Source organism: Bidens hawaiensis, unplaced genomic scaffold (genome assembly GCF_021521415.1).
Source record: "Bidens hawaiensis isolate Kalapana, Puna unplaced genomic scaffold, B.hawaiensis_p1.1 tig00004743_1, whole genome shotgun sequence".
In the NCBI taxonomy this organism is placed as follows: domain Eukaryota; kingdom Viridiplantae; phylum Streptophyta; class Magnoliopsida; order Asterales; family Asteraceae; genus Bidens; species Bidens hawaiensis.
The window spans coordinates 722,857-748,642 of record NW_027491293.1 but is presented as its reverse complement, the minus strand read 5'-3'; the positions used below and the strand labels follow the sequence as shown (position 1 = coordinate 748,642).

Sequence of the window (25,786 nt, the reverse complement as noted above, 5' to 3'; positions counted from 1 at the left end):
CATATGCGCATTATTCATGTTAAAACTAAGCATGTATCATTTTCCAGTCTCCATATATGTATGCATGTATACATTCTCTATCCTACCTACATAGAAACTGCTCGTTTACATAAAACTGAAAATCAAAATAGAATCACCTTACTCTGCACAAACAGGAATTTCCGAAAAACTCTATTAACTAGAAGACCCGTTTTACGGCAAAGGGGGTAAGGTAGGAATTTCCCGTTTCATGATCGTTAGCAACTTTTCAGTAAGCAGTCAAAGATAGAGGAAAATGAGCTTTACATTTCAATTATGGTTGTTGACGGTAGTCGTTGACTCGTTGCAGCTGTAATAGGTGTGCCCTCAAGCTGCAGTCCTGCACCTGCTTTCATTCAACTTCATGTCACTTCATTCTTTCTTAAATACATAATAAAAATAATAATAAATATTGTTGATGGTTACCTCCATGTGTGTCAGTATTGACAAAAGATCTGTGCACCCATCGATCATAGAACGCTCATTGCTTGTTGCGTTTGCAAGTTCAGACGCCAATGTGTTCACATGCTCCACCTGTTTACAAGGTTTTGTTTTATAATACATCCATACATGCATAGTTTACATGATATAGACACACACACTGGCTAATTAACAAAATGTTGAAGATTTTTTTACTTTTTGTTATGAAATGGATATACCACTGAACTCATAAATTTGAAAAAGCGGGCAACAAAATTGAGGTGTATTACAATGAAACATAAAAAATAATATATGTGCAATAAGTTAATAAATATTATTAACAGAAATACAATCTACTAAAGTTAAATAGAAAATCATATAAAGTGAATTAAGACCTACAACTAGAAAGAGAAAAATACATATATGATTAAACCCCACAGCCTACATATGAGTAAGAATCACGGCCTTCAACACAAGTTTAATCATCAGACTGAACCAAATAAGATAAGTGTTTAAGTGAATTGAATAACTGAATAAGAATTGGGTCCGGTTTCGCTAAAAACCGAATAAAACCGATTTCAACTATAAATAAATTGCTTGAGTTGATTCATAGTTTAAACTGGTTTTATTTGGTTGAAGTTGGTTCGTTCGGTTTTTAACAATAACCGAACTGCATTCTTATTCAGTTATTCAGATTGGTTAAACACTTATCTTATTCGGTTTGGTTTTCAGTTATGACCGAATAACCCGAATTAAATGAAAACCGACCCGATGAACACTCATGGGCCTTATTTTTAAAACTGTTCGAACAAAACTAAGCAATCAAAAAACTAAAAAAGAGTATATTTTGCATGAGATTTTTAGATACCATATCTTCGGTAACAAAACCAAAACTTCATAAAATTTACCATTTTCAGATATCAGTTTCTTCAGGAACTTAACTAAATCCTATCATACAAAATTACTTTCCAATATTTGAACTAAGGGTGCAAATTTCTGACACTACACAAACCTTATATGTAAATCGCAGGTTTGGGTTTATCTAAACACTTTTGGGTCAGTTAACACGTTTGGGTCAGTTTCGGGTCAAAAAATGTCAACAAACCTTTGTTACTAAAGGGTGTATTAGTGATGTCAACGCATGCATCACATCAGCCGCCAAACGGATAGCGTCATTTAAACTTTGGACATTCACCTGTAAATGTAACAAAAGTTATCAATACTTTTTTATAACATTCAAAACCACAACATGTAACCTCAGAAATAATTATTTTCTACACACATAAAACACAAAATACCTTTGCACCATCAACAAGTGGAAGGCGAAGAGTACTAGACTCCAAAGCCACAATAATCTCAGACAAAGAAACAATGTGATCCCTCTCAACTTGATCACACACCTTCAAATATGGCATCTGATTTTACAAATAGATACAATCACAAGACTGAAACTAGGACAAATGGTTGTCCAGCATAATCATGATATAAATGAAGTGATAGTTTGAACATTCACATTCTTGCCTGATTCTTGAGGACAGTGTATAGCTTCAAGTTCTGGCTCAACTTTTGTATCTCAATTTGTTTGGATATGACCGATTGTCGTATTTTTGATATAGTCACCCGTGTATCATATAGACTTTTCTGTAACAGATTGTAACATTAGACAAAAAAATTAATTATATCAAAAAGGGCATGCACTAGTAGTTACCTCAGCAGTTGCTCTCTGAACTAACATAGCAGCATCTGCTCTTGCATTTGCATACCGCCATTGCAAATGCTTATTGTGCAGCAGCCTCAAGGTATGCGCATCAACAATGGCGTTATCTCCTACTTTTCTCCTCCTAGTTTCAGCAGCAAATCGGAGAACCGAAGGCGTGTTGCCCATATTATTATTATTATTAGACCCTACTCCACCCCGTGCTCTTGTCGGACTTGGCATACCTCTCGATAGAGACAATTGAGGTGAAACAGGCTCTGACTGTACCCTCCGCAGTCGATTAACAGTTTCTTGCGTAAATCTAGCTGGCACCATAAGGCAACCAGGTGTCGCACCTCTGATGGTGCTACCAGAGGCGACACTCTCACGATTCGATTTATCAGAATCACTAAAAAGCTTATCAACACTTCTATCGTTATTATTATTATTATTATCCGGTTCGTTAGGTTTCAATTTAGTCTCACTGATCATAGACTTCTGTAAACTCCTAACAGCATTCACAGTTCCAGATCCACTCAATTTCATACCCTCATTTGTAAAATCTACACTCCTAGTCTTAACAATCGATCTCGCAGGCCACCGTTGCTGATCAACCGCCTTCGTAGTCATTAACTTCCTAACCGGAGTCACATTCCTCCTCTCCGGCGTACAATGTCTTAAACCACTAGTATAACCAGTAGACTGCGAATTCGATACCTCACTTACTGTCACCGATTGCGCTTGAAACGAAACCGATAAGCTCCTCGCCGGCGTCGCCGTCAACATCTTCGCCGCTACCGACTTCTCACCAGTCCGCGGCGTCACAGGACGACGTCGTTCTGTCGACACAGCTCGTTTACTATTATTCATCGTCGTCTTCGATAACGGCGTCATCAGATTTGACGACGTAACTAACGGCGACGGAAACCGTCTCCTCGGCGTAGAAACGGAATTCGACGACGAAGATGACGTCATTGTGACGGAAGCATTAGAATCAGTAACAGACAAGTAACGTGAACTTACATCTCTGGATTTCATCCGACGTGGCAGAGGAGGAGGAGCATTGTTATTGTTATCAGCGTCAGAAGGTAGTAACGGCGGACGCTTCGGTTTCGCCGGAGACGGAGGTCGTGATAATACTACCTTAGGGTTAGGAGTAGCCACCATTACATTAAATGATTAATCCAGCATTCTCTAAGCAAAATTCAGCGTTTCGAACCCTAGGTTTGAGCAAATAATAAATTCAAAAGGTCTGACGAGAGTAAATGAAAAGTGGGAGAGTTGTAGTGTGAAATAAATGTGGAATTTAGAGAGAACCGGCGGTAGGGGACGGGAATGTGACCGTTGCAGTTGGCCGGCGAGAAGAATGCGTGGAGGAGAGTGGCAGCGGGTTTAGGGGAGAATGAGCAGAGTATAACTGTCCTTGCTGACTCGGAGCACGTGTGTATGTAGGTGCGTCATATTAATCACTACATAATTTGTTATTTTCTTCTTATTATATGAAACATGCTAACAATAACAGTTTTTTTTTAAGGCTTTATTTATCCATACATTATTGACCTATCCACACATTCTTTAACGTGGGGTTTCATACGATCGTATAGGCCCTATACGATCGTATGTAGGATGTGTGGATAACTAAAGTGTGTACGAATATCATATCCCTTTTTTAATTGCCAATCATGTGTTTGCGTGATGTAGCAAGTGTTTGAATACAGACCGTCAAACCTTGATGATAACGCAATATTAATAGGTGTTCATGATTTAGACCTTGAAAATTAAAACCGGTTAAACTGATCAGTGGTTATGTTTCACAGTTTGTTTGTTTTTTCTTTAATTTTCGGTTTCAATTTTCAATGGCTCGGTTTAACTCACAAACTGATCATTGGTTATGTTCACATAAAATTATTACTTACGGTTTAACTCACAAATTTAACTTAAAAACCGTTAAAAACCAAGTCATAATTCGTAAACATCCTAAGTAACATGTTAAAGTAGCATGTTATATAGTTATATTAAAGCTTATTTTAGGGTTGGTATATTAAAGCTTGTCATTATCAAATATACATGAAACACCTAAGTTAATGTTTAGGAATGTGGTATATTAAAATTCGGTTTTGAGTATTTTAATGGAAATAAGAAATACCCTATTATTAAAAACTGAAATTAGTAGGTACGCATATTTATAGTATCCATCAAAATAGTCACGAGCAATGTAACGTATTTTTATAACAACATTTAGTTTCAACTTTCAGACACTCAAAAGATAAATGATGGGCAACCACCAACCATCATAAAAAATTCAATCAGATATTATATTTTGGTTATGAATTGTAAATATATGTATGTGCATTTTCTAACTGATTTATTTACACCGGTTCTTTTAATTCGTGTCGTGCGTCGAGAATTCGTGCGGTATTGGTTAAACTCACGTGTTACGGTGAAGACGAGTAAGAATTCGGTTGGTATTGAGTAGGTTTGTTATGGCAATTCTTCTAAAAATTTATTAGTATTAATCTATTTAAATTAAACGATTAAATTTATGTTGTGGAAAATTACTCGACACATCCATGTTTTGGAAAATTACTCAGACACGTCCGTGTGACAGATGCGACACTCCCGTGTTGACTAGCATCACAGATATGCTTGTGTGCCTAGATTGTTGTCACCCACATGGTCATGTAGCAGACGAACACACCTGTGTCCAGCCAAAGTTCACCTGCAACTTGTGTCTTGTTGCTGCTTGTGTGCCTAGACTGTTGCGACCCACAAGGTCGTGTACCAGACCAACACGAATTTATTCTGAAACTTGTGTCTACCTTAGATGCAGTTGGTTGACACAATTATGTGTCTTAGTACAAAATGGTCAGGTTTCTAAGTATTTGCAGGTTGTTACAAGAACGCTTTATATTATATATAACAATTGAGAAGTCTGACGACGCAACAACATGATTGATCCTCGTGGCCTCACGTGGTTGGTCGACCTTTCATTCTTATTCATTTTTGTTTCTAATTTGTAAAATTGGGCTTTTTATACCAAATTCGTGTTAGCTTGCGATTGCAAGCTGTGATTTTTTTTCGCCTTGAATTTTTTGTTCGTCGATTCCATACGAATCTTCTGGTTTTGTAACCCAGAACTGATCGAATTCACCCTGATTTGCAGTCACACCGCACGGCTTAATAAATTGTAACGGCTTAATAAATTGTAAGAGTATGACTCTCAATAACATTAACCCAACGTAACACACCAAGAATCTATCTAGTTTATTTATAAAAGAAAAAAATGCCCTTCATAATGTTTTATGCATTGAAAACAATTCCTTTTATAATTATTACCAACAAAACATATGTTAGTTGGCTTCATAAAACCTGTAACGAGCAAATGCTATGTGGAGAGAGAGAGAGATAGGAGGGGGGGGGGGGGGGCTTACAGATCCAAAATAAGAAAGGAGGTGCTTTTGTCTATCAGATCCACCATAATTAGGGGCATGCTACAATGGTTAGGATAAGATCACTAAAAGGAACAAAATGCTAACCACATCCAAAGGCCTTTTCTTGATAATATTGTTGTGTATTCCTAAAGTTTCTTTTTGTTAGGTTTTCATAAACTTCGCATTTATGTTGTACTAGTGTTTCTGTTACACGATTTAATTGTTGGTTCAGTGTTGAGTTAACTTTTTATTTAAAGCCAAGTCAAATTGAGTGGGCTCAAGTTCAAACCAAGCTGAGCTTGAGCTAAACTTTTAGCTCGATGACCTTGACTCGAAGCGCTTCGGCTCGTGATCAACCCTAACTAATACTAGATAACTAATACCAAGAAGCTGCACCATTCTTTTTAGTGGTGATTTAACAATTTTCACCCCTTTCACAGTGCACAACTTCAGGTTAATCTATGTAGATTAACATCTTCGTGTGACAGTCTTAACTAAGCATTATTACAAACAGTGGAACCAGGTTTCCTTTTCACCAACACGTAAAACACAATGATAACAAGCATCATGAGTTAATGATATTATAAACATACAGTTTCAAGCACAATTTGACAATAACCACACTTGAAGACCTTCAAACTCCGGTTATCATTTCTTCAGATGAGGGAAACACGCTAACAAGTCAGCTTTCGGATGTTTTGCATCAGCATGTTCCCTGCACTTCACTTCTGAAGTAGTGCAGATGAAAGTTTGCATGCACACCTTGCACTGAAATTGAACAACTCACTTAATCAGATTCCTAAACCCCAAGAAATAACTCAAGTACAATAACATAAGTTGCATCATTTACATAACTAAACCCTCAACTAACAACAACAAAAAACACCCCTAAATTTGCAAACCATAATAAAAAGTTACTTAATTTGCAACATTTAAACCCTCAACTAGCAACATAAAAAAAAAGAAGCCTAAATTTGCAGCATTTACATCTAAGGACACAACCCGAAGTGGTAAAGTACCTGAATTCCGGTAACCAATGAGGGCCAACGACCTCATTTTAACCAAATCCATGGAAAAGCACCCAAATTGGCTAGGGCACACATGGAAACATAGGGGTTGTAACGGTTGTTGTCGATTAATTTTGGCAACCGCTTCTTGAGCTAAAAGTTTTTTTTTTTTTGCTTGAACAAACCTATGATTTTTTTTGCTTGAAAAATCTCATAGAAATATAGTAGAAGAGAGTGTATGTTTGGTGTAGAAAAACTGAAAAAAGATTGGTTAATTTATAGTAGTAAAACAAATTGAACTAATATTTTATTTTTATTTTTTGGGAAACAGGACAAAGAAGAAAGCAAGGTTTTTCCATTGGTAGAATTCATGCTGTTTCACCTGCAGCTGGCGAAGGCTACTATCTACGAATTCTTTTAAATAAAAGTCAAAGGTCCCACATCATTTGAGGACATTCGCATAGTTAATGGTAACCTCCTTCCGACCTTTAGAGACGCATGTTATGCTCTGGATCTTCTAGACGATGACAATGAGTATATCGAATGCATTGTGGAAGCAAGCAATACCAGAAGTGGGTTTTACTTAAGAACTTTATTTTGCACGATGCTAACGTGTACAAGTCTTTCTAGACCTGAAGTTGTTTGGGACAAAACATGGAAGTATTTGGCAGAAGATATTATTTACAAACAAGAACAACTTTTAAAAAGTCCAGGTATTATTTTTAAACAATATTATTAATATAACGATATGTAGATGTTTAATTTTGAAAATATATTTACTACTATTAAAATGCAGGACTATCAATTAACGAAGAACAAATCAAGAATTTAACTTTGCTTGAAATTGAGAAAATTCTGCTTCGTAACAATTCCTCATTAAGAAGATTTAATACAATGCCCTTTCCTGATCTTGAATCTGTAGCTTCAGCTACTAATTAACTTATCATGGAAGAGATGTCTTATGATTGTGAAAGTCTACATCATGAGTTTGATGTTCTTTTTGCTACACTTACAGATGAACAACGTGGTGTTTATAATGAAATAATTAAAGCCGTTGAAAAGGGAAAAGGAGGTGTGTTTTTTGTTTATGGGTATGGAGGAACCGGCAAAACATTTCTGTGGAAGACTTTAGCATCATCTATCAGATCTAAAGGCCTTATTGTTTTAACTGTTGCTTTCAGTGGCATTGCTTCTTTATTACTGGCCGGTGGTCGAACTGCTCATTCTCTATTTAAAATTCCAATCAATCTAACTGAAGATTCTTTTTGTTCTTTTGATCCACAGAGCGAAGTTGGAAGTTTAATTAAACAAACCAGTTTGATTATTTGGGACGAAGCGCCAATGATTCATAAGCATGCGTTTGAAGCTATGGATAGAACTTTCAGGGACATTTTAAAAAGGGATATGCTATTTGGTGGAAAGATTGTCGCATTTGGAGGAGACTTTAGACAAATACTACCGGTTGTTACTAATGGAAGTAGACACCAAATAGTGAACGCGTCTCTAAGTTCGTCCTACATTTGGAAAAGTTGCAAAGTCCTTAAACTTACCAAAAACATGAGGTTAACAGTTGGAAGTACAGATCCGAATATTGAGGAAACTAGATTGTTTGCTAAATGGCTTTTAAAAATTGGGGAAGGAAAACTTGGTGGTCCAAATCATGGTGAAGTGCAAATAGATATTCCTCACGATATTCTTATTAAAGATTCTATTAATCCGACTTCTGATTTAATTGAATTTGTTTACCCATCAATACTTCAAAATTATAAAAAAAAGGGTTTCTTTCAAGAGAGAGCCATACTAGCACCAAAAAACGAAGTTGTTCAAGAGATCAATGATATATTACTAGAAAGGTTTCCCGGAGAACAAAAGGAATACCTGAGCTCTGATAGTATATGTAACTTAGATTACATAAACGAAGACTTTGACCAGATGTCCTTAATGGTTTAAAATTTCCTGGGTGTCCTAACCACCAGTTGATACTTAACGTTGGTGTCCCGGTTATGTTACTATGAAATATTGATCACAAGAATGGATTATGTAACGGAACAAGATTACAAGTAAAATCTCTTGGTAATCGTGTTATAGATGTAGAGGTTATATCAGGCAGTGACATTGGCAAACGTCATGCTATTCATAGACTTACTTTGACTCCGTCTGATAAAAAGTTCCCATTCAAATTCCAAAGAAGACAATTTCCGCTTTCTGTATGCTTTGATATGACGATAAACAAGAGCCAAGGCCAGTCTCTTTCTAGGGTTGGTTTATTCTTACGATGTCTGGTTTTTTCCCATGGACAACTATATGTTGCGTTATCCAGAGTAACCAGTAGGCATGGTCTAAAACTTCTTATATTCGATGAAGATGGGAATACTTGTGATAAAACAACAAATGTTGTTTATAAAGAGATTTTCTCAAATTTGTAAATTTCATATTTTACAATACTTATTGCTTTCAACATATATATCATTTATCTTTTACCTATAATTTTGTTCTTCTACTAACTCATTTTCTTTATTTTACATTTAACAAATACCGTGTATTACATGGGTTTTAAAACTAGTTACATATATTAGGGTATATTAGTTTTGGAGGGAAAAATTTGTGAGAATTAACCAAAACATGACAAGTGTCTCCATTTATTTTACTTTATTAGAATAGGTAGATTACAACTATAAACTTACATTATCAGCATCACAACTATAAGCTTACGTCTAAAAATAAGTAAAACTGTAAATCCGTATCAAAATTGTAAATATTTAATTAAATTTTGCTACAAGAGATCTTGTTCTTAAAAGAGTCTGGCTTATAAATCAATAAGCAGATGGTTAGCTGTTTGGTTCGCTTCTCAAAGCATTACTTTAACGATTAACTTCAACTTCAAGATCTAGTTGCAAAAGTAAATGTTTGAAACAATTTAGCCCTGTTAGAGCATTCTCAACCCATCCCTTAAATTTTTGTGAGGGAATTTTACAAATGATAGGATAAGGTTTTGAGTGGTTGTGATTTTTTATAAATTTGAGGAAACTTTGTTTGGCTCAATATATTTTCAATATTTGTTGATTTGGTTGTGAGTGAATGAAAGATAAATTGTAATGATAAAGATATAAAAATGTATTAATTAGCTGAACAGTAGAGAGAAATATAGTAATTTTTAATATAATTATAAAGATCGGGATGAAAGACGAGCTGAAAATGCTCTTAGTTGTTAAGTTTTAGGTTTGGGCTATCTGAGCCCAATAAGCAGCAAGATAAATCTGCTCAAATACATACGTTAATGATATAAATTCATCATCCATGCATCTATGAAATGCAATATGAAAAAAAGAAAAAAAAAACAATAACAATGTATCACTTAATTTCTAAATTCTGGCTCAGCTTTCACAATGAAGAAAGCCATGCTTATTCTAAGTCATTATTTTATTTTAATTCGTATATGTAGTGTTATGAGGACTTCCTCCTCCATTCTCATTTCCTCCACCATCACCGCCACTAAAACCGCCACTAGAACCACCAAAGTTTCCATAACCCGAGCCCGGGCCCGGGCCCGTCCTAGACCCGAATGCACCTCCACCACCGCCAAAACTTCCCCTTGAGCCATAATTTCCACCCACAACTCCTCCGTTAGATGGATTCACATTGCCATATCCACCCCAGCTGCCGGGTCCTGACCCAAAACCACCACCTCCGCCTACATTGCCACCACCCCCACCATATCCGGAACCAAATCCACCTCGTCCTCCACCCATATTACCACCATTAGAATCACCCCCTCCACCCATGTTACCACCATTATTAGAACCACCACCTCCGCCCATGTCACCGCCATTAGAACCACCACCTCCGCCCATATTACCACCAGGAGAACCAAATCCAACTCTTCCTCTACCTCTTCCTCCATGACCATGACCATGACCGTGACCGTGACCGTGACCGTGACCATGACCATACCCACCCCTGTTTGTTAACCGGTATCCCCTTGGCCTGCGTCCACCCTTACCATGCCCAACCCTACCACCATTTCCAAGCCCGCCATAAGCCGCCACGGTGATGTTTTTATCTTCATTTCCCATGTCCAATCCGTTACCACCCCATAAGCTCCCAAACCTAGCTGATTTAACGGTAATAAAGAAATATAAACACCAGAAAACAACACATGTTATTCCCATGACTTTTACAATGGACTTATGGACCAAACCTTAATTAAGATTAAAGGAATCTAATTAGTTTGTGTGGTTTCCTTGTCATGATCTTCTATATATATGTGTACAATGTTGCTTCTTTGTAGGAAAGAAGACTAGATGCATTATTGGTGCAGTGCAACTAGCATGATTTGGGCCAACGTCAGTTTGGTAGTGAGAACAATTTGCATGATGCTGAGTTGGAGAGATACATTCATGCTAATTGCTTGCAATGGTGATTAGAATGCTCAAAGACCCTGATCTAGTGAAATCAGTGCAACGGTTGACACACATGTCACAAATTAAGCTTAATTCACTTTTAAGCTACAATATTTTGTTTTGAGTGATTATGGAATCTTAAGTAAATTCTAGGGCTGGCAATTTATACACGAGACATGAATACATGACACGTACCTACACGACTTTAACAGGTAACGGTAAGGCCTTAACAGGTTTCGTGTACTAAACAGGTAGACACGAATTTACCTGTTAATTTTCGTGTCTAAACAGGTAAAATACCTGTTTACCTGTAAGTACCTAGTTAGATTTTTATAATTATATATATATAATATTATAATTATAAACTATTATTATCCATTTATCCCCAAACCCTAACTCCCGTTTCCATTTTCAGGTTTCCAAACCTAACTCACTTCTCCATCGCCGCCACCACTTCTCCGGCCAAACCTCTCTTCGCCCACTGCCCTACTCCAGTGATTCCTCTGCCACCACTTCTCAGCCGGCACCACTTCCTCACCGGACTTTCTCAGTTTCTCCTCTCCGTTGTCAGAGCCGCCGTCGCCCGCCGGTGGTTCCTTCTACTTAGTAATGTTGCTTGATAAAACTATATGAATATGCCCAATTGTCCATATATGATTAATATGACTAATTGACTATAGTTATTTTGTGTGTAGGTTTGATTGTTTGCTTGCTTGGAATAGAAGATTTGAGAAGAAAGACCAATTGGAGCTTGGAAGTTTGGAACTTGATGTTGTTTGATTAGAATTCAGATGCTTTATTTTAAGACTTTTATGAACTTTCAACGACTTTTGTTTGCTTGTTATTGTTTGCTTATATGGTTTTTTGTCTTAAAATTGTTAAGGATCATGGATTTATGTTTTATTTTAAGGCTTTTATGAACTTTTGACGACTTTTATTTCCCTAAACAGGTTGTCAAATTTGTGTTACTAAACAGCTCTTATCGTGTAGTATCGTGTATTACAGGTATTAACAGGTTTGTGTTTAGGATACAGGTACACGAAAAGTTTTCGTGTCGTGTACAGGTATACCAATTTCGTGTTCGTGTTAATGTCTTATCGTGTACGGGTATACACGATATGCCAGCCCTAGTAAATTCCAAGTTTTTAGATTGTATTTGAAGGCTGTATTTTTTAAAAATGTTTCAAGATAAGACATAGAAAGGTGACTTAGTTGCTCCACTAGGTCCATTTTATTGGGCTCTAAATTGAACAGAAGTGGTAACCGTATAGGCAAGAAGCGTTTCCAACCCACACATATCTATATCCAATACCCTCTCTAATAGAATTTTTCTTCTTAAACTTATAAATTATTAATTAAATGCGGTAGCGTCTTAAATAGAGAGAAATAAAAATTTGGAGGACTCCCCAAAAGCGATTTGATTAGCGTTAACCGTCACCCTTGAAGAGAGTTTTTGACTTCCAAGAAGATAGCCTTGATTATATTACATCGATAACCAGTCTTCAACTTTTTGCTATATTCGTTGCTGGGTAAATTTTTGCTAGATTCACGAGATAAAAAAGTGAATTAGTCTTCTGTTGAATATTTACCAAGTGAATTAGCAAATCCGAAATAATCTATCTTGCTATTGGATTAATTCTCAAGCTTTTGAATGTATATACACTATATAGATATTTTTAGTGTTTCAAATAAAAATACCACTGCAAAAAAATACTTTCACACAGGTACAATGTCACAAAACCATAATTTCAATTCTTGGAGTTTTACAAATCCAAATAAAACGAAACAAGAATCAATCTAATCGAAGAAATACAAAATACCAACCCAAAGAACATCTAACCATTCAAACAAAGACTAACATCATACTTATCTAATGACGACCAAGAACTTAATACAAAATCCGTTCAGAAAGAAGAAGGAAGTTGTAACCGTCAATCACTAAGAATAAGAAACGAAAAATGGAGAAGATGATGCTGCCTATTATCACGTTAATTATCCTCTCTTCTCTTATAAGGCATGACAAACCCATAAGCCCAGCTTAAGACCAATCAGCAGAAGCCCTTTTAGCCCACAATCAGCCCGCAGTTGAATAGGTGGCCCATATCCATTATTCTCAATGTATAACATGAAATATAAACAAAAAAACAAGTTAATCAACAAATTCGTGCATATGTTTGATAATGAATTGGAAGTATACCTGTATTTTCAACACGCCCCCTCAATTCAATAAGCAAACACACTTTTATGTTAAAATTTCAAACAAATAGTCTCAAAAGAAACAAAACTATGAACCCGTCAAAAGGACAAACTCACCAGAAATTAAAAAAACTTAGATAAAAACAGTAGAGTTCTCTACTAAGACTCTTACTTTAACAACAATTAAAATCATTTAATTTTCTTGAACAAAAAACTGTTTGAAATTGTTTCCAAAACAATATAGCATCTTTATAACAAACCAACACAAAATTGAAAACAACTAAAGCGAAGACAAAACGACTTAGTATTACATAGAACAAAGAATTAAACATTTCTAAATCAAAGAAATTAAAGACAAAGTCACTATGGTAAAAGAATTGTCTTGTTTACAAACACTCTTTGTGACACAAAAGTTTCCAGATTCATTTAACGATTTAATCAATCAAACCAAAAGAAAAATCAGACAAAAACACCTTTGGAAAAAACTTTCAAAAACACAAATCTAAGTACAATATTAATAGAGAACCTGATCTAAATTTTGAGATTGATTTGCCAAAGACATAAAACTAAAAACCTAATTTGTTCAACTCTCTAGTAAAGCAAATGTGGACAACAATGCTTGTTTAAAAAACTGATTAACATATGAAGGCAAGTCTCAATAAACAACTTAGTGTTAAAATGAACTTACATATGGATCTTCACACATGAACAATCAAGTAACGCCTAAGCCCATACGTGAACTCATGCAATCCAGCTCAAATCCACAAGTTATTCCAAGTTAGCTTCAAGCCCAACGACCCATGAACCAAAATACCTCACACACAAAACAAGATATATTACCACGTACTTTAAAAAAAAAAATTATAATGGTAACCCCTTTTCTTTCTAACGAGACAAAAAACACTAAATGAATCAATAGACCAGTTCCTAAAACATGTTGCTTATCATCATCATACACAGACTAAACTAGTGCTAATCTTTCTTAAAAAAAACAACTATAGAATTTAACAAAACTTGAACTTCTTGTAAACACAACCAGAAATTAATACCACTTAGAGACAAAAAGCCTCATTGTTAATTTTCAACACAACTTTAACTAGAGAAAATATGAACAATAATGTTGAAAAAAAACGTAACCAATATAAAGAGATCAAATGATAATTGCAGCATGGCATTAGTAAAGAAAACTCACATAGCTTGGAATTCTCACAAATCATTAGCTAAAACAAGATAAACTATAGCCCATTAAACTCTTCTAATCTCAACAACTTTTTCTCAACATAGTTATTCCAAAAAAAAAAACATTCTTAATCAATAGCGGACTTTGAATCCACCAGTGACAAGTGAATAAACTTGAGAATGCCACACGACATATCATAAAAAAGTAGTAAACACCACAAAAGAGAACAATCATACAATATATTTCAAATTATCGGGAAATTATATGATTGTTAAACAGATATCAGACAAAAATCCGACCAAACAAAAAGTCACAAGACTTTTAAACCAAAGGCATGTCACAAGACATACACAAACCTTCTGTAACACTACATACAGAGAGAACAGAGAACAAAAAAGAATCATAAGATTCCATAAGACTATCAGAAACATATCCGATAAGAAAATAAAAGCCACACAACTTTAAAGAACTCAGAACACGTCTGAAGATATGAAATGTGAAGAACTTAAAGACTAATTTGACTTGATCAAAAACTTTCACAACTTCACAAGAAATATATCATAAGAGAATTTGTAAATAACATAAAGACTAATTTGAATCAAGCAAAAACTTTTACGACTTCACGAACAACGAATCATAAGATTCAAAAAATAATCAGAAACATATCTGATTTGAAAGATCAAAAACCACACGGCTTTTAAGAAGTCATATAACATATCTGAACACAAAACAAGTGAAGAACATAAAGACTAATTTTGATTTAATCAAAAAACTTTTACAACTTCACATATAAACTGAATCACAAGATTCCAGAGACAAGTCTGATAACAATAAAAATAGCATAAACTATATCAGACAAGAAATATGCAACCAAACAAGGTCTGATTGAACACAAGCCACACGACTTACAACAAAAAAAAACATACTCGCACATGCGAAAACATACACGGTTGTTAGAAATTTTAAACATAACCTTGACAATACTACTAATTAAAAATATGTGAACCACACGGTTCAACAACTAGACAACAAGATTATAGACAGTAAACCAACGAGGTTTCATAACAATAAGAATCACATGATTCTGCATGAGACAAGAACTTATAGCCAATGGAATTTATTGATTGTTTATAAAAACAACGCAATAAGAGCACACGACTCTTATAAAAAAAATATTTAAAAACTTGAAACCACTCTTGGCTAAAAACACATGAACCATACAGTTAACCATACAGAAGCAATAACAATATTTAAAGACTATTTTTAAGCCACCTAATAAAAAAACTTAGCAAAAAAAACCATTTTTGAGCCAAACAAAAGACATGTGAATATAAAAACCATCATACCTTTTTATTTATTAAATCATGTCTTCCTTTGTTTTTAAATAAAAAATGTTTTAGCTATCAAAACTTCTTTTCTTTCCTATATTTAAGTTTTAAAACATGTGTGCAAAACCAGAAAATCTTCTTATATTTATAAACAAACAAAATAATGATCAAAACTAACAAAGAGACCTTATCAAGATTGATAAGAACATGATAGGATGCCCCCCTCAATCTTGATAAAGGCAACCAACTTTCATTATTGGCATACAACCAAATTTTTGTATCATATGAGAAACTATCCATTACAAATACCAGTTAAACAACTCTACAAAACAATAGAACAATACCCATTATAAAAAAATGGCATTGTCCTAATAATTCTGAAGATACCTAAGACATTTAATTCACAACAGGGGCTAAGACCATCCTAACAAAAGCACAACATAAACATGAACAACTTTCAATGTTTACTAACTCAACACTTCCTGAACAACATAGCGTATAAGCATGTAACACAAGGCCTTCCTTAACAGCTGACCAAGCAGTCAAAAGTACTCTATGAACAAAAACATGTTTTGACAACAGACTTTAGATTAACTAAAAACAAGAATTTGGCTTAAAAAAAAAAGCGAACCAAGCAACAAAAGACAATAGATTAATGAGCAAAAACAAGATAACAAAGAGTCATGATCAAGACACTTACTAACTGTCCCAAAGAAATGGTAGAAAAGTACCAAGACTCACAAAGAACCCAAACAACAATGATCTATAACCAAGAAGTTTTAGCCAGAAACAAAATACAAAAACAAAAAAAACTTAATCAATTTTTAAGAAATCCATTTTAGAAAAAATCATTTGCCAAACAAAATTGAACCACAATAATCTTGGCAAACCAACATTGCAACTTAATTCCTAACACAGATATACCACATAAGTTAGACAAACACCAAAATAAAAGCAACAATCATAAGCCAATATTGCCCTAAATTCACAAATGTCTAGTCCTATGTGATCATACAGTTGTGATATACCAAAGAAAAATTGGATGATATAAAGGAACTTACAGAGCAGCTGAGAAAAGAAACAAGAACAACAAAGAACCAGTACTTGGAGTTGCAAACAATTCAACAACTTCAATCCTTGAATACCATAGTACTTATGAAAGAACAGCAACAATAATCTTCATAATACCCAGAAAATATCGAACACCTTGCTCAAATTCTTCTTTTTTTTGGAAACAACGACGCTTCGTTTTAGTGGCCCTCATGACAACCCGTAGTTACAGCAAAACAAAAAACGAAAAGAGTCACTTTTTCTTGGATTTGCAGATAAGTATAGATCAAGAGGGAAACACAAACTTCTCCCAATATGGTTTAAGAAATCGGCTAAGAACTGAAAAAGAGAGGCAACGTAATCTATTCACAGAATCTGCTCAAACAAAACCAGAGGATTGCGTTCACGAACAAGAATCAGGGTTCTAGACGATACATTGCAGCGGGAAGCTCAGAGAAATCATTTACACGATTGGAATCGATCATATCAAACGAAACCAACCAAAACGCCCCAAATCCTAGAAACCCTAATCGTAAGAATTGAGATGATGTGAACGCGTATCAAGAACATATCTCTGATAACATGGAAATAGATAACAGATTGTGCAGCACGTGGAGAATATATGTACTAGATTTGTGAAGAATATTGAGGATATGACGGGATAATGTAAGGAGATTTTAGAGAGAAGGAGATAATGCAGGCATGGTTAACAAAGTATTAACTTAAAAGTATATGCAATGTCCTCATGGACCTTATACTCTCTTTTATTTTAGTTCTATCTTCTATTTGTTTACATAAGTTGTATAATTAATATGAACCTGGCCATTATGTAACCATTCGTTGAGATAATGAATATAAGAAATGTGACACAGTTAATATAGTTATAGCAATGCATATTTGGTAACTATTAGGTATTTAGAATGGTAAGCTTAACCTTACGAAAAAATGAAAAAAGGTCGGGTTTTGTACCAGACAAGATCAAGACTACAATCACAGGAAGACAATTTTGAATAGATTACCAAAATTTTGGGAAGTACATACAAGTACAACCTAAAGTCATTAGCTACTACTCGTGGAAGGACTTTCTAACATTATTTAATTTGACTCGTTCCAAATCTATTTAACAAGTTGCACATCCAGTTGTAATCTGATGAATGGAAAATGACATAATCAGCTTTCTTTATAAATGCATATGCCCATCCACACACAAATATCCAACAGCCAAATTTATTGTGATCTTGAAAACATAATGGCTTCAATCATTCACCTTTCCATACTCCATATTCTTATCTTCATGGTTTTCTGTTCATGTTTCCTGCACAATACATATGGTGCTTCTGTCACTTTGAATCTTGACACCGATAAACAAACCTTGATCTACCTGAAATCTCAAACGATCACCCAACCGCCAGACGCTTTAGCTTCATGGGATCCAAACTCGTCCCCGTGCAACTGGACAAGGGTTTCATGTGACGTTCGTGGCCAAAGGGTTGTAGGTGTTGATCTCTCTAGCCTTCGGATATCTGGCCCCGTTAGCCCAAATATCGGGAACCTATCTTTTCTGACAACACTTCAACTCCAAGACAACCAGTTCCAAGGTATAATTCCTGAAACAATCACCAATCTTTTACGTCTACGAGTCCTTAACATCAGTTTCAATAGAATCCAAGGAGTCATTCCAGCAAACATAAGCCGTTGCATCGAGCTAAGGGTCATTGATTTCATGCAAAACCAACTTACAGGTTCTATTCCTAAAGATCTCACTCCCCTTGTTAATCTTCAAACTCTGAACTTGGCAGGAAACAATCTTTCTGGTTTAATTCCACCATCCATTGGTAACCTTTCATCATTGTTAACTTTGAGATTGGGAACCAATACTCTTAGTGGACCGATTCCTACTGACCTGTCTCGTCTCCTGAACCTGAAAATTCTTGATCTCACTATTAATAATCTTAATGGAACTGTTCCTTCAGCCATTTACAACATGTCTTCACTTGAGTGGCTAGCTGTGGCTTCTAACGATTTGTCGGGTGATATACCTTACAACGTTGGGGATACACTCCCAAATCTAATAAATTTCAACTTTTGCATCAATAAATTCACCGGCACTATTCCTGGTTCATTGCACAATGTGACAAACATAAGATTCATTCGATTTGCACATAATAGATTGCATGGGACAGTACCACCAGGACTAGGTAACCTCCCCGAGCTAGAAATGTATAACATAGGCTACAATTACCTCGTTAGCTCGCGAGGTGAGGGACTTGGTTTCTTAAATTCGTTAACAAATAGCACAAAACTTGATTTTCTAGCCATTGATGGTAATGGTTTTGATGGTGTCATTCCAGAGTTCATAGGCAATCTTTCCAAAAAACTTAGAATGTTATACATGGGTTCAAACCAGATATCTGGCAGCATCCCACCTTCAATTAGTCAGTTAAAAGGCTTAGCTTTACTAAATATAAGCTTCAATTCCATTTCCGGTGAAATTCCTTCAGAAATAGGCCAGTTGGAAGGCTTACAAGAGCTTGTTCTAGGCAAAAACAAATTGACTTCGAATATCCCAAATTCATTGGGTAATCTTCGGAAGTTAGCACAAATTGATTTGTCAAACAATGAATTGCAGGGCAGCATACCAGTTAGTTTTAGGGGTTTCGAAAGGCTAACCTCCATGGATTTGTCCATGAATAAGCTCAATGGGAGTATCCCGAGGGAAGTTCTTAATCTCCCAAGTTTGAGTACCATTCTAAATTTTTCAAGCAACTCATTAACAGGCTCTTTGCCTCAAGAAATTGCAAATTTAGACGGAGTGGTAACAATTGATCTCTCTAACAACCGTTTGTCGGGAAACATTCCAAACTCAATTCAGAATTGCAAGAGCTTGGAGCAGCTGATCATCTCCAAAAATATGTTCTCAGGCAATATTCCAAATGGTTTGGGTGAATTAAACGGTTTGACAGCTCTCGATCTTTCCTCCAATGAACTCTCTGGTTCAATCCCACTTAATCTTCAGAACTTGAACGCCCTTCAGTTCCTGAACCTTTCTTTCAACAACTTGGATGGGAATGTTCCAAGTAACGGGATTTTCTCAAATCTCACCAGAGTTCATGTCGAAGGCAACCCAAATCTATGCTATGATTCAAAATGCAAAAGAAGTGATACCAACAAAGTCATCGTGATTTCAGTCACGTCAACCAGTTTGGCATTAGCAGTACTTATAATAATTATTTTTCTCATTTACTTCCGAGGAAACAGTCATGCTAAGGTCACAGACACTTCTGGTTCCTTCAAGGGCCGACATTACATGGTGACATACGATCAACTCCGTTTGGCAACTAGAAACTTCCATGAGGAGAACCTAATAGGGCGTGGCAGTTTCGGATCCGTCTACAAAGGGTGCCTCGACCTTGAAGGAGGAACACAAGAAATAGCTGTGAAAGCTCTTGACATGGAAACTACCGGCTCTTTACCTAGTTTTTTGGCTGAATGTGCTGCCCTTCGTCATCTAAAGCATAGGAATCTTGTCAAGTTGATAACCTCCTGCTCCAGTTTGGATCACAAGAACAAGGAATTTCTTTCACTTGTGTATGAATATATGAAGAACGGGAGTTTAGAGAAGTGGATCGGGAATAGAATGAGCTTGGTGGATAGATTGAAAGTGGTAATTGATATAGCGTGCGGGTTGAGCTACCTTCATCATGAATGTGTGGTGGCTCCAGTGGTGCATTGTGACTTAAAGCCAAGTAATGTTTTGTTGGATGAAGATATGACTGCAAAAATAGGAGATTTTGGGCTTGCTAGCATGTTGGTGGACAAAGATCAGTCTTTTAGCTCTACTCACGTTCTTAAAGGTTCCATGGGTTACATACCCCCAGGTTAGTTCACTAATCTCAACTTCTTTTAAATGATTGAATAGTTTGATCTTACAATGACGTGCATGCTGATTGTAGAGTATGGTATGGGAACAAAACCGTCCACCAAAGGAGATGTATACAGTTATGGCATTATGCTAATGGAAATTTTCACGGGGAAGAGCCCAACAGACGAGATGTTCGTGGGTGGTTTAAACCTCAAGAAATGGGTGCAGTGTTCTTTCCCAGATAACTTAGATCAAGTGTTGGATCCTGATATGCATCAGAAACCAAGTATCTTGGATGGCCGATCCATGAACTTTAAGGTTCAACTTGATTGTCTCACAACTCTCATTGGAGTTGCACTTTCATGCACCAATGATTCTCCTGATGGAAGGATCACCATAACTGAGGCTCTCCGCAGACTCAAGTGTGTTCAAGATGTGATTCAGAAATCACAAGCACCATCCATCAATCAAAGTCAAGTGCTGAAGAAAAAGGATGGTTAGATACAAGAAGATGATATCTAGTTAATTATTGTCATAAAGTTTTGTATGTAATTACCATAATTTGTTTAATATAAATAATAATATTTCTAAAAAATATAGCTAGCATATGATCATTCATAACAATTGAACTCCAAAGCTCTAGATATCGAAATAAATAATAATACACAAATTGGAAATAAATAATCTCAACTTTTGTGAATTGGTCGATAATAATCCCAACTTTAAAAATTACTACCAGCGGTCCCCTAGTATTAATCTTAGAACCATAATCCTATCATTATGCCTTATCACCTCTGTCACACTAGTGTGAAGTTCCTTAGCCACTAGAACCTCCACCCCATTCTTAGCCCCGTCAGAATCCGAGTACCACAACTTATACCCATTACACTCGGTTTCTCTATTCCCTTTCCATCTAGTCTCTTGAAGGCATGCTATATGAAACCTATGCCTTTTAAGCACATCTACCAACTCTAGCAACGTACCTTTTAGGGATCCTACATTCCAAGAAGCCAAACGTAATGTATGCCCTTTATCTTTTCCTTTACCTACACCCCTCGTTTCCGGACATGGTCTTAATTGATCGTCATGGCTCCTACAGTCAATGGTTGCAACTAATCACACAAGTACAAGTGATAAAACACAATAAATCACCGAAGCAATATGTGCACAAGTACTCACAAGTCACTACACACAAATTTATGTTTGAATAAGATAGTATTTATAATTTGTATTATTTGAGTAGTAAATTTATAGATTCTTTAGTAAGATAATATTTTAAAACCAAAATGTTTAGCCAACAAAGTGGCCTTATGGCGTCAAAAAATTGTTTTGTTTATATGTTATTAGCCTATTGTTTAAGTATAATAATAGAATATTTATTAATTCCGGACCAAGTTTTAGGATGTGAGTATTGAGTAACCTTTTTTTCACAAAACTAAAATTAAAACAAGAGTAATATGAACACCAGTTCAGGGATATCACTTTTGATTAATATAATGATAACCTTTTAGCTTTTACTTATATCTATTTGATTTTATGTTAAAAGATACTGACAAAAACTTTTGTTGAACTATACTTAATTGGATTAAATAAAAACATAAGTTTGGAAATAATTCTTTGCCACATACTTGGGAAAGTAAACCGGTGAACAAACCTTCTTGGATAGGATAGGGTTTATGCTGATAAGCATTAGGAATCTTCAAATCTTTGAAGACAATTCATAAGAACTTCTCAAGTTTATTCTAGAAGTCCTGCAACAAACATTAGGATAATAATTTCTGAGGATTCTTAAGTAGATATGCAATCCTTAGGATCCTAGGGAAAATCCCAAAACATCTTTGATTGATCATAAAGATCATATGAAAAATCCCGAAAACAATTTGATCATAAAGATCCTGGGAAAATCCCAAAAACAGCTTTGATTGATCATAAAGATCCTGGAAAAAATCATGAAAACAATTTTGATCATAAAGATCCTAGGGATAATCCCAAAAATAAGTTTGATCTTGAGTTAACACCTAAGTGTTAAATACTTGGGACAAGCCAATCGTGAGTGACATGAAAATGCCAAAACCTTGTGTAAATACTTGGGACAAGCCACAGTTGTATAACATGTTCATGTTATTCCATTGATAATATACTTAAGGATCCATCATGTAACCAATAACAACAAAATTGTCAGCCACCATTAAGATGAACTGGTCCCGCCGTCTTGAATTACATCTGGACAACGTGTGCTCCCGGCGAGGTGTTCAAACCCAATTTGCAGAAAGGTGAAAACCTTTAAACCTTTGAAGGGATTTATACCTTAAACTTATAGAGGTGGCAAAACCCCTAGGAATGCGTTCACTTCTTAGTCAGGATCCCGATTCTGCAAAACACTTGAACCTTCATGAGGGTGGGGTTAGCTCGGCTAACACCCATCCGATGCTTAAGTAATGAGTTTCAGGAATAATAAAAATAATTTAAATAACTGAAATAGTAAGGTTAGGATACATACCATACTAAGTTTGAAATAAAGGTCTAACCTACACGAAATAGAGGTTAAGGTGAACAGTCCAGGATCTTGGTAGGATCCTGCCATCCATAGCAGACAGTTGATATGCTCCTCTCGTTGCTTCAACCTTGATCCTATATGGTCCTTCCCATTTGGGTGCTAATTTTCCATCCTTATGAGCCATTGTTTTTTGAAATGTCTTTCTTAGTACCAAATCTCCCACTTGAAATCTTCTGACCCTGACGTTCTTGTTGTACGACTTAATGATTCTTTGTTGATATGCTGCCAGACAATTCCTCACGAAATCCCTAAGTTCATCTACCGTGTCAAGCTCATCGGCAAGATCCTGATTGTTGGTTTCTGGATTCTGGGGGTAGGATCTTGCAGTAGGGATCACCATTTCAGTCGGAATCATTGCCTCGGTCCTAAATACTAAAAAGAAATGAGTTTGCCCCATTGTATTCTTTGATGTGGTTCGATCTGGCCATAACACAAATAGTAGTTAATTGGCCCATTTTCCTTTCTTTGTCCCTAACTTTTTCTTTAAATTGTTAAAAGCGATCTTGCTTGAAGATTCTGCTTGTTCATTGGCTTGAGGGTGTATTGGAGTGGAAGTGATCATCTTGATACCCCATGCAACACAAAAGTCTTCTTTTGACAATGAATTGAGACCCATTATCATAGGTTATCTTGGTTGGGATTCCGAAGCATGTCAGGATATTCTGTTTGATGAAGGATATCGCTTATTGCTCTCTTACTTGGGCAAAGGCATCTACTTCAACCCATTTGAAAAAATTAGTCTGTCATTGCTAACATGAAAATTTTTCCTCCTGAGGCTGTTGGTAATTTACCCACGATATTCATCCCCCATTTCATGAAAGGCCATGGAGATATGATCGGATGGATAGTCTCAGGTGGTTGATGACAAATGTTGCTATGTCTTTGACAGGCATCACACGTTTGAGCATAGATCATTGCATCATTCCTCATGGTTGGCCAAATTTTCTTTTTTGCTTTAACACATTAGTGTTTGTGTTCGTGTACGCATTCATATCCTTAATGAACAAACAAGAACATAAAATCTCGTTTAGTAAGTGTTCGTAAACCGTTCATGAACACATTATTTTCTTTACAAACGAACATGAACAAATCTTTGTACATGTTCGTTCGAATCATTTGCAGCTATATCCACAACACTAACCTTCAACTTAACATGTCACATCATATTTAAAACCTTACAAAAAACAAAAAAAAAAGAAGAAAAACAAAAACAACCTTTGTTTTTCTCACAACACCAGACCTCCACCACACCATCAAATACTTTTACATTTATAATAAACCAAATAGGTTTTAATATACTTTTTTAATATTTTATATATTGTTTTTTTATATTTCGTATATTGAATTAACAACATACATAAAATAAACAAAAAAACATTTGATAATAATAAATATCTTCATTAAATTTTAAAACTTAAAAACATAAAAGAAATTTACGTAAATATAAAAGAACATACAACAAATAATAAAACACATACTTAAATATGGTCATTGGATTTCCCATGTATTCCTCTCCAGGGTCGTTGAGATATTCGTCCTCGGAGTTGGCGATGTGGTCGTTGTCGTCCTTGGGCGCTTTTGGACCTTTAAGTGGGCCAAAGACTAAATTGAGTTTTCATCCATTCTTCATCGGTCCATGTTTGTGATTAATCAATTGGTGATGATGGGGTTGAAGGGTGCACGGGTTTAAGACCAGAAGGTGGCTGGTTTGAAGGGCGTACGGATCCAACAACGAGATGGTGGGATTGAAAGAAGTGAATGTTCAACACCAGGAGGTGGGTGTTAGCATTTAGCAGGCACACATGTGTAACTGGACGTCTCTGCTTTCCAAGGCATATAGGATCAAAGACGTAAAACGGATACCCTCCACCTATGTTTGAAATTGTGTGTTTGTTGGTTGAGTTTGAGATGAAATGGTATGAATGAGAGTAGGTGTAGATAATAGATTAAAATTTTGTAATTATTAAAAAAAATCCAACCCTTGGAGGGTTTGCTTGTTTTGTTTTTTTTTTTTTTTTAATTGAATTTATTTTCATAAAACTGAAATAGCTGTTGCAAGGCTGCATACGCCCCAATCCATCTTTCTCCTCCCACATCATTGTTATGTCATTATGCCCTCATTCATCTTTTAACCACCTAAAACCCATAGTTCACCCTGATCAATCTTTCACCCATTTTATTTATATAATTGAAATAATAGAAATATACAAACTAAACAATACCATTTATCACTTAAAAGTTCATTAATAAAGATAAATTACGTATAGTTGGTTGAATTTCATAACCTTGAATTGCAAATCCTTCTAGTTTAAATAAATTTGATGTTTCCACGACCAGCTACACAAATATTTTGTTTGAATGACACTAGAACCGCTGCCCAAAACTGGTTCTCTTACAGTGCTATGTAGTTACCCGACACGCACATCCAAGCCATTGCCAAACCGATCTTGTTATCATTAGTCCACGAAACCGGTCGTGACCCGGGGCCATCTGTTGGAATGATACTTTTTATGCTAAGAATGAATGAATTGGTGGCTGAATTTGTATAATATTTTTTAATTACCGTAATAAAATGGTCGAATGACTGATGAAATTGAAACTAACAAGCAGGATTGGCATGGATGCCAAGAGCGGGATGCTT

General features: G+C 35.7%; 3 protein-coding genes across 3 annotated transcripts; 2 read left to right on the top strand and 1 right to left on the bottom strand.

Moving 5' to 3' along the window:
- Positions 1 to 292: 292 nt before the first annotated feature.
- LOC143627841 (QWRF motif-containing protein 2-like) lies at positions 293 to 3,301 on the bottom strand. Its single transcript, XM_077097561.1, has 6 exons — positions 2,147 to 3,301; positions 1,960 to 2,079; positions 1,737 to 1,853; positions 1,544 to 1,633; positions 445 to 552; positions 293 to 364 (listed from the first exon to the last, which is right to left on the bottom strand). Exons 1-6 carry the CDS (start codon positions 3,299 to 3,301, stop codon positions 293 to 295), a joined length of 1,662 nt encoding a protein of 553 aa, XP_076953676.1.
- A 4,216-nt stretch (positions 3,302 to 7,517) lies between these two features.
- LOC143627840 (uncharacterized) lies at positions 7,518 to 8,522 on the top strand. Its single transcript, XM_077097560.1, has one exon. It carries the CDS (start codon positions 7,518 to 7,520, stop codon positions 8,520 to 8,522), a length of 1,005 nt encoding a protein of 334 aa, XP_076953675.1.
- Positions 8,523 to 17,813: 9,291 nt separating this feature from the next.
- Positions 17,814 to 21,090, top strand: LOC143627858 (uncharacterized). Its single transcript, XM_077097579.1, has 2 exons — positions 17,814 to 20,604; positions 20,680 to 21,090. Exons 1-2 carry the CDS (start codon positions 17,913 to 17,915, stop codon positions 21,087 to 21,089), a joined length of 3,102 nt encoding a protein of 1,033 aa, XP_076953694.1. The 5' UTR covers positions 17,814 to 17,912; the 3' UTR covers position 21,090.
- Positions 21,091 to 25,786: the final 4,696 nt, after the last annotated feature.